This window comes from Drosophila obscura, unplaced genomic scaffold (assembly GCF_018151105.1).
Source record: "Drosophila obscura isolate BZ-5 IFL unplaced genomic scaffold, ASM1815110v1 contig_200, whole genome shotgun sequence".
Taxonomy (NCBI): Eukaryota; Metazoa; Arthropoda; class Insecta; order Diptera; family Drosophilidae; genus Drosophila; species Drosophila obscura.
Window position 1 is genome coordinate 1544770 of NW_024542791.1, and position 10494 is coordinate 1555263.

A 10494-nucleotide genomic window follows, 5' to 3' on the forward strand; every position below is an offset into this window, starting at 1 on the left:
AAGCAGACCCCAACTTTATCCGGTGCTTAGTGAGCCTTTTGTCGAGGGATTCTTTACAATATATGTATGTATTACATATACTTGGCTTCGTTTAAAGTTGCTGCAGAAGCCAAACCGGCTCTGAGGTCATAATTTCTGGTTAAGCTGAGCGTAATCGGCACTTTTACCTAAATGGACCATAAGGCGTTAAAATGTTGTTATCGCCCCGCACAAAATGGGGGGCCAGGCCCACACAGACAGTCGTTCCTTCCACACCTAAGCAGCCGTCAGCCCCCTGAGCCACCAACCATTGTCTTGGCCAGGCCAAGACTTACCTTTGGCAAAGCAATAAAGAGGAAAAATACATTTCGATTATGCGGCAAGAAAGAACATTTCTCTCTTTCTTTACTTTCCTTCTGTGCCTTCTTTTTTTTGTATTTTATTTTATTTCTCTAAATTTCCTAGCGGTCCTCAACGACAATTGAGAGCGCGTGAGGTAGAACGAGAGCTGCGGCCAACCCTTATACCAGCTTAAGTTAATCGAATTTCCCGTTTCCCGTACCATTTGCAATAAAAGAAGAGTTTTTGTAAGCAAATGGCATAAAATATAATTTACTTGAAAGCCAAAATATGCTCACTCGATGGGAATGCTTAATGGAGGAGCTGGGGATATGGTTATCATTTTTATGGCCAAAGTAGTCCAATTGTTTTGCGACAGTAATAAGCCCGAAATTTATATAATTTTACCCCAGAGAAAGCATACCCCCAACAGTGTGCCCTGCGTTTCCATTCGTACTCGTAATTTCTGGTTAAACCAATTTCGACAAAATAAAAGTTTATATTTAAAATTAGAAATTATGTGTTTCAGAATAATCGGATCTGCGTTATGCTGGTAAGCTAATTTACCCATTCCATTTCATTTAAATATAATATAATATAATATAATTCTATTCAGCTGCCTTCAGTTGGGGACAAAACTGTTGATGTGTATCATCTGTTCCTCACTTGGGATTCTGCTTATAGGCGGTCTGATCATTTACTTTGTTTTCTTCCACAACAAGTCGGAGAAGACAACAAAGGCGGATGCGACTACTGTTGCGATAACGACAGTCTCTGTGGCAGTTAGAGCCATGGCCAAACAATTGTATAACCATCATTTAAAGCAACATTTATTTGGAGGTGATGTGGACAAAGAGAAGGACTCTGAAGATATTGATAAAGCTGAGTGATCTACGCCCAACCTAAGCTATAACTTAACATATTCAATACAAAATTATCCGCGACTTTCCACTCATTTTTACATTTGAAATCTATTCTACATCAAATATTGTTCGAATTGCTCTCAAATGTGGCCCTTGTGGAAACTGATCAGATGTGCCTTACGATTTGTTGTCTTTGCGGCACTGATATTCATTATATACGATACCCTTTCGGTAATTAAATATTGCATCGGAGTTCTTAGCAGAGAAAGATGAGAGGCTCTACCACTAAATGTAATCATAGTAGAATCCTATGCGGTAAGAACAATTGAAGTTTATGAATCAGCATGATTTAATATGTACTTTTGACCCGGACCAGGTGCCCTATTAAATTTGATTGATTTACCCAAATGCGTCGCCATATTTTGTGTGTCTCTTAAAAAACTTAAAATACTTTTCCAAATTATCTCTTTGTAAATTTTTAAATATAGTTAATTATTAAAAGTGAGCAGCTGTTCCGCATATAATAAAATGATTTCAATGCATGGCTAATGCTGGAATAATTTTTAGGTATATTCCCCAAGGGATATTACTTTAGATCATGAAACTATAAGAACCTTATAGCATTTTTAAAATGTGAAAATTCGAATAATGTTTCAGCGTGGGCCCTCTTTTCCATACAACATTTTATAAAAAAGGTTCCCACCTCATCTAAAGTGAAATCCACCTCAATCCAAAAGGTACAACCCTGGTCAATGCGCTTGGATTCTGGTAATCTTCAGATTTTGCCCTCCTTTTATTGGCTTTCAATGGCGAACAGGGAATGGAAATCAGTGAAAAAACCCGCCAAAACCATCAGGGTGGCGGCTGCTGTTGTTGTTCTTGTTGTGTGAAAACTGATGCCAGTAGTTAACGGTACTTTGTATGCAAAGTGCAAGAAAGAGAAGACAATGAAGAGGCATGGAGTGAGAGCAAGGGAGAACGGAAAGCGGAAGTTAAAGCGCCAGAATGCGGAACAGTCAAGTCCCGAACGAGCGAAACGCCAGACGAAGACGTCTGCCCCTGGCCACAAAACCGTTTTTTGGCTGCTATTTGATTATATAAAATGCTCCTCTTTTTTCCAACTGTACTTTCTCTGTATAGCCATGTGCCTGCAGCTCTGCTTTCTCCGGGGCACTTTATTTGCTGGTTGTAAGCGTTTAGTGGCAAACAACTGACAGCTGCCGAAATGTCGGCGGGCATTTCCAAATCGTCCGAGTAAACGTTTAGTTCCTCCAGCTGCTGCACAGTACTCGTATCCGTACGGTTGTTGCCTGGGTATCTGTGATGTGATTAAGATGGTTAGTCATTCTATTTAAGAGCTTGCCCCTAAGCTCTGACTTTGCCATTGTTGGGGAAAATGTTGCAAGGACTCTCTGGGCGTTTTTTTCTATATCTATATTCGTCTATGGATGGTGATTGTTTGCAAAAATTGCTAAGTAAATCTGAATTTCAAAGAAGTCAAAAGAAGTTTTCGTTTAAGCTTGTTTAGTAATTATTATACTCCATATATTCCAGTTATTTATATTCGTATATGATGGGAACAATCCGAAGATATTTCCAATATTATTTGTACTGTTGTATGTAGTTCAGTTTTCCCCCTTTTACGAATCTCTCCAATCGTGTCGAAACTTACCTATAAAGCATTGCTAAGAAACACTCATTTGACATTCTTGACTGTTTTTTTGGCAGGTAAAAGAAGTGCTTGATAAGCAACAGTATCATGACATTAATTCCTTTTTGTTTCTTTTTTAGCCAATACCTAAAATAACGCTTCAATGAATTTGGATTCATTTGAATGGATTTTCGGTTTCCTTTATTTTTTCATTATGTGAAGAGCTTCGTCCACATTCCTTTCCTTTCCATCCAACTCCATCACCATCACCGTTTCCCATTCGACGATTTTTCCATTGCCTTTTACAACATTTGAGCATTTGGTATTTGGTATCTAGCCATCTATGAGGTGGCAATCGAGAGGACCAAGGGTAAGGGGGGACTTTGCCATTACTTCGATTTGTTTCTTATTTAAATTTTGTATACACTTCAATCACAAAAAAAAAGACGCAGAGACTGAGAGAGTGAGAACGTGAGAGAGCAAGAACGTTAAGTGCCTTTGTCGGTTGGCAAAAGCGAATTAATGCTGCTGGGCGGGAAAGGAAAAAAAAGTAAAGGAAAATCGCTGCGGTTTCCTACTCTAATGCGTTTAATTTATATCCATGCCCTCCATTCCACCCACAGCCAACTACAACAAAGAGAAGTAAAAGAAATGGATGGTGCGGAATGGGTATATATAAAAATATATATTTATTTTACAGCTGCTGCACTTAGATGTGCGATGGCAATAAAAAGCAGCCCCAGCAAGTGGCATTCAACACCTTTTTTTTCTCTTTTGCCCCACCGATTCTCTATTTCTGCCCCAACCAGAAAAGCTTAATAAACAAACGACGAAAATGGTCTAAAGTTGGGTGGTGCGAAGGTGGAGTTACGCTGCTGTTGGATGCTTCGGTGGTTGAACCTGTAGGGGTGGAACGGAGAGATGCGGATGCGTTATAAACATTTAAGTCCACAATTTGCACAGAGTGTAAGGGCAGTGCAGAACAGAGCGGAACCCAAGCCGAATGGCGGTGTCCTGCTGCACTCCACTCCACTCCACACCGCTTCAAGTGTATGCGCCCAAATGCGCCCAGCAGCCAAATGCTGGCCAAATGCAATTTTCACGTGCAACCGCAACGATATTTATGCCACTCCAGCAACAAAAACTACGCCAAAACCAATTTCTACACTCGCCAAAAAATAGATGAATTAGTTATTTTGAAATAATAAATCACTTAAAATTCTAAAATCGAATTTTGTTTAGTTATGGACTGAATATAAAAAATTTTGTGTGCTTAAAAGCCTTTTTCCTTATTTAAATGACATGGGCACACGTGCATCCTTTATCCTTTATCTCTAAATTATTTTTATGAATTTTAAAATGCAATTAATAAACTAAAAATTATTTTTTTAGTAATCTATTGCGATCTTTACTTTTCAAAATGACATTCCTTTTCATCCCTTTTTTATTTGGGAAAAAGTGAAATTGTCATATTTTTGGTACAGAAAAAAAGTTCACGTTTTCTCACGTTCTCCACATCATCTTGAATAATTTTAAAATGTGATACAATAAACATGTGCCTCAAAAGTTTTGCATCTCACACAGAATTTCTCCAAGTACAGTAGCAGGTGGCGCAGGCTGCTGCCAGGCTCTGGCCAACCCACTAACTGACAATGGTTGACACCGCCTCCCCATCGCCCAAACACCCACAGAACTTGCCCCACCCAAAGTCGCAGCTGCACCTTTCGCCCTCATGTCAGACTATATGTATGTGTGTGTGCAATGGGGGGCTCTTGGTTTGAGGCGAGGCGTTGCATGCGTGCCCTGCCACGATGTGGCAACATAAACATTGAACCAACAACAGCAACAACGACCGCAACAATACCAACAACAACGTCAGAGTAGGAATAGTAGTCGTAGCTTGCCCCATGGACAATTTGAAGGTGTAAATATTTTTGGAAAATTCCAAATTTGAACTTTGAGTAGGAGAGAATTTTTGAATTTGCGATGATGGTGCTACGAGCTCCCTAGGGACTGTCATAGAACATTTTTAGGTACTCATCTATACATGTCCATCTGTGTTTACATACACAAATCTTTTTGTGCGGTACAGCCTTTAAGCCTTAATCTTTAATGTGCCATCATTCATGTTTCCCAATAGTCCCCAAATATATTCTCATACCCTTTTGATTGCTTTTATTGCAGCCCAATGGAGACATTATAATGGAAGGCCATCACATCACCTGCCTTTCGCACTTTGTTCGCCAAGTGGCTGGCTTATTTATGGCAGTTGAATTCAAATGAAAAGCGCTTGCTGGCTGCCACACTTCATTTCTGGCGCCCAAAACCAATGGCCGGGCAATGCGAGGCGCTTCCGCTTACTAACGACACCAACGACAGCCTCGACGACAGCCCCGACGACAGCCCCCAACGATGGGGCACAAGCAATCTCAAGCAGTCATAAACACGACTGGAGCACCTGCAACCTGCAACGCTGAAGCCTCGAGCCATGGATGGTGGCGAGGGGGAAAGTGATGGTGGGCTTGGGTTTGGGTTTCCGCTTCCGCTGCAATGTGTCGCCGCCATTATGCAAATGCCTGGTCTGACGCCCGAGTGGACAGACTGCTCATTCCGCAATCTGCATTTAAATGACCCCGACGAGGTGCGAGCACGCCCTGAGATTTCTCAGCATCATTTGCAAAAATATTAAAGGAATTTTCTATATATACGCTGCGAAATGGAATCTTTTTCACCTCTAAGGAATTATGCATGACCACGCCTTTTACTGCAGTTATCATACGAAATGAGATTCCGGAGCTGCGTAATTGAAAATCTCCTTTAAAGGGGCTGTGTTGGTTTGCTTTTGATGGATTTCAATTGATTGCGAGTGATTTGCATCGGAAATTTTGAGATAGGGGACTTATGGGAGGAGTGAAGAAGAAGATTCTGGAACCTACACTTAATAAAAATGCATATTCCTAAGACTGTGACAGTGCACAAAGCCCTTAAGGAAATGCAATGGATTAAAACTTTATAAAATAATTTTATAATAATTTATATAACATAAAATAAATAATATATTATTATTTTTATTTGTGTAGCACTAAAATTAAATATAATAATAATACAATTGTACAACGGTACAACGGTACTTATCTACGCAAATACTTAAGAGAGGATGACTTTGTAGAATTCACATAGGGAAGCTAAGTTCCAGGCTAAAGCTCCTCCATTTATTTTTTACTACATTTAATTGCATTTAAAGTTTGGTATTGTAATCCTTGATTCAGACTTATGCACCCACATAGATTCAATGGGCACGGCATATGGAAATCCACGTCCTAGACTAATTTCACACACGGCTAGACCGAGGGGAGTAGCAGCCGGCAAGAGGGTGGCGGGGGCTGTGGCTGGGGCATGGACCGAGTCTGGGAGCAGGTAACAGCAGTTACAGCAGGTCCCCAGACATTTTCATAACTTTGACAAGGTAACACACACATAGTCGCAGTCCCACACTACAGGCATACGCACAGGGGAGACGGCTAATAAAGTTACACGTAGCCCACACACACACACACGCACACCCAGACACAGATACTCTCGCACACACGCACAATCGCATACAGACTGAAAGATTGTGTGTGTAATGCGTTTTGTTATGCCCCCCCGTCGGAGGAGGCCCAAGAGAGTTGTTAACGTTTTTTCATAGCCGTGTTTACTCTTTTTCATCTTGGCGCTGAGACCCTAATGACACGCCCCCCTCCAATCCGCTCCAAGCTCTCAACAGGGCACGGACATGGCACGGCCTGGGCACGGGCACGGGCACGGGTACACTCCCCTTGGTGGCAACGATAAGCGACAATAAACATAAAAAATGAATGCTCAGCCCCCACTGGAGCAGCGCCACAGCCACCGCTACCGCCACCCCATTGCTATTTCCCGCTTTTCCACCAGTGCAACGCACACGCTTGGCGCAAATTTAACAACCACACGAGATTTTTCCGCCAAGCTTTATTGTTGCTGTCACGGATTTTTGGAGGATTTTCATCGCGTAAACATCTTTTTCATATTCATTTCAAAAAGAAGAAAGAATGAGATTACTCGTAAGCCGAAGAGAGGAATACCCTGACATCAAGGGTTCCAATGGGGAAAGTATATAATATATTTAGTAAGCTCGTTAGTCCCACTCCTAATGAATTCCAATTAACGTACTAAATTTGATATATTTATTCGATTAATATAGACTCATTTAGATCACGATCCGTACTCATTTGTTTCTGATATTCGTACTTAACAACATTCACCACCGAATTGGACAACACTCTGAAAGGGTATGAAAACAGTTCAGTGCGTGGCAGGCCTCACTGATGTGTCTGGGTTGGCAGGCATGCCCCTTCCTTTGGGGACTCAAATTAGCTCACAACAAAAAATTTATTAATTGAATCATTATTTACGAGCACAAACCCCAGAATGGGCAACAGACTACCAATCTTTATTAATGCAAAATATGTGAAATATGGGAATAAAAAACTGAATATTCAAACTAATAATGCAAATATTTTTTAATTTAATTTAATTGATTGCAATTTATGCAGGATGAAATATGCGCGGCCTGCTTTCATTAATCATCTGCCAGTAGAATGAATGAGAGACTAATACAAACACAACAAATGTTTAAAATATATAAAATATCAGATTTTCTGTAGCTAATTCAGACTAACGAATGGGTAAAACGATGATACAGAAAGGGTATCAGAAGATCCGGAAACTGAACCAGTTTGAGCTTGTCCATCTAAGACATACATAAATGTTTTTTATTGCATTGTTTCGGGTAAATTTTTAAATTAAAAAATTTCCAAATGAATTAAAATAATATCAAGAGAAATGTCATGCCTACTCTTATCTAAGATTTAAGGAAATTTCTTTCCACTGCCGCTCGATGTAAGTTGTCAGCCGCTGACGGCCAGATTTAATTGCGCTCATCGCTCATCAGCAAAGCCCGCTCGTAGATACAAATGTATCTCGTACGAGACATGCAAGATTATTAACAAATTCGTGTGCCATCCCATCCGATGCCACATGCCCGCCTGTCAATTTGTCGCATCAACGAATAAAGAGGCAGGCAAAAAGGAGCCAAGGAACCGCACACAAGAAGCAGCGCTCTTTCAAATGTAGGATGTCGGGAAGGTGACTGTCAATACAATTGCCGAGGCAATTGGAAGTGGGAAAAGTCGGGCGAGGAAATGCAGATGACTGGCTGGATTGGCTGGGTGTCTGAATGTCAGTACGAAATGCGATCAGAGAGACAGTTAAACCCAAAACCCTACCCACACTCAGGCGTTGACAGGGATACGAGCACTCGTACTCCTACTCGAACAATTTTGCAATTGCTGAAATAATTTCCAGCCGGCACTCCCCCGATGTTTTCGCCACCCAAAAATGTTTGTTAACTGCCAAATCAATCTGCGCCAATCGATGCTCGACACAAAAACGCATCGTTCGCCTATTAAAAACCAATTTAATTTACTGGCTGGAGTCGGGGGGATTACGAATGAGGGATGGGCGGGATGGGAGCTGAGAAGCATGGAACACATTTTCAGCAACCACGAAATTTGATCAGAGATAAATTCCTATTATTAAAATCGAATTTGCACAGCAACTCAGAGAACACACACCACACATACTCGCACACTTACACACAGGCAGACAGACTTTTGTAGTTGCATGCAACATGCAATGGGCGTGGCATGGTGGGTATTTGGAAGGCATTGCAACATTTTATCAAATTCTAATTATGCAAAATAGAAGGGAAAAACGCAATTAAGCCGAATGTCCCAAAACTGTAGCAAGTCCTCTGTAAAATGCACAAATTATCAGATCTCTAACGGGAATGAATTGGGCGGGAGAAGTAGTTCCCCCTTTCTTAATTCCTTTTCCAATTAGTATTGGATATTTGTATGGTTTTGAATCAACCAAATTCTCATACAAAAATTTAAGTTTTTCTATACCAAAACTAATGCAGTTCGCTTTCGTAAAAAGGAATGGGACAGAGTTTGGGAAAAATAAATTTTGCTCGATTTTTTACAATTTTTGTTCTCCTATTGAATCCTTGTTACTGTTCATTCCTCTTGCATAGGGTTCAGTTGTTCGATAAATGTGCTGTAAAATGACTTTGTTTCTGCTTCAGCAAATTGTCAAATCTACAAATCACCAATAACTAAATCTATGCTCGGGCTTGTTCTAGGTGGGGCGTGTTCCCATACATATAAATGGCTTTACTATATATCTACATATGTAATAGACTGTTAACGCATCATAAAATTGCACTTTAAACAAACCAATTCGCGAACAGAGAAAACAAAAAGAGAGAGAGAGACAGAGATAAAAACAAAAACAGGAAGTTTCCACAACAGAGATAGCATAAAGAATAAATTGTGAATAAATAAATTGTATTGCAAGGCGAATTGTCTTGTCCTTTGCTTTTGTTTTACTTTTTCTGCATCATAGTCGTGCATCCATTTGGCAATCGACATAAAAAAGTATGGCAAATGGTGGGGAAATAAATGAAATGTGTGAATTATAAGCAAACAGTGGAAGAGGAACGAACACGCTCGTATGTAAAACAAAAGACAACCAACCAACCCGTGCAGCTATCATTTCACATGATTATCTTTTGGAAATTTTTTAACGACTACGAGCTACTCTCAAAGAAGTAGCGATTGGCGATTGTATTTCACAAGACATAAAATATAAACACATAGCACATTTCAATGCCCAATAATGTACAATAATGGATGATAAATCATCCAACCATCAAAATATATGGTTATATGGATATAGCTGCTGCTTTTCACATGTTACTTTTAATCGCAAAAACTATATTTTTATACACCCATATATTATCTCCTACCTAATGAGACCATAAGCTAACTTAAACCCACGTGTATTTATGCACACTGTTACTCCTGGAGAATATCGAAATAAAATCGTTGCATATTCAGGGGCGTCGATCGCTGCTTCGTCCGACCGCATAAATGTGTGTGTGTGTGTGCATATGTAAATAAATATTCTTTATTTTCATAAATGATGAAAGCAATAATAACAAAGTAAATAAAAACAAATATAAATAATGCATAAATACTCGTGCAATGACGAGCGAGCAGCCAGCCAGACATAAAGACACGACCCATTAACTTAAATGTTCTCTCTTTCACTGAGGGACTGGACTGTTTGTTGTTTGTTTTTTAAGCTTTGGCACGTTGTCATGAAAAATGCATGCCTCATATTTACACGAGTGGCATTAATTTTGCAATTTTACTTCCGTTTCATTGCCACATGCGAATACACATCGCTACATGTACATACATATGTATGTGTGATATACACATTTATATTCCATTTTTTATATTTTTTGTGAGCTAAACGGTGTAAAATTGAAAAATGTTTCGCCATTAATATGCGACACATGAAATGGAGACATCTCAAAGTGAGTGCTAACTCGGGGCATAATTGAGGCAGATAAATTGTAGCTATCTTTTAAACCAAGCCAATAAAAGATTACTTTACATTTAAATAAACAAAACTAAGGAAACCCTATCGGTTTTTCTATTTATTATGAAATATTGTTCAATAGAACAAATCCCAAAATGTCAAATCCCAATTGAACGCATCAAAGGCAGAATG

At 39.7% G+C, this 10494-nt stretch overlaps 1 protein-coding gene across 1 annotated transcript; it reads left to right on the plus strand.

Annotated features, from left to right (window-relative positions):
* Positions 1-757: 757 nt before the first annotated feature.
* Positions 758-1615, plus strand: LOC111069134 (protein midgut expression 1). The gene is made up of 3 exons (XM_022359034.2): positions 758-871; positions 935-1496; positions 1558-1615. The coding sequence occupies exons 1-2, from the start codon at positions 837-839 to the stop codon at positions 1206-1208; spliced, it is 309 nt and encodes a 102-aa protein (XP_022214726.2). The 5' UTR covers positions 758-836; the 3' UTR covers positions 1209-1496; positions 1558-1615.
* The last annotated feature ends 8879 nt before the right edge of the window (positions 1616-10494 follow it).

What these genes read in the sequence shown, in the direction of transcription:
- LOC111069134 (XM_022359034.2), top strand. Translation starts at nt 837, where the DNA reads ATGTGTTTCAGAATAATCGGATCTGCGTTATGCTG. An exon ending in ATCGGATCTGCGTTATGCTG is followed by an intron (nt 872 to 934) that starts GTAAGCTAATTT and finishes AATTCTATTCAG; the next exon opens with CTGCCTTCAGTTGGGGACAA.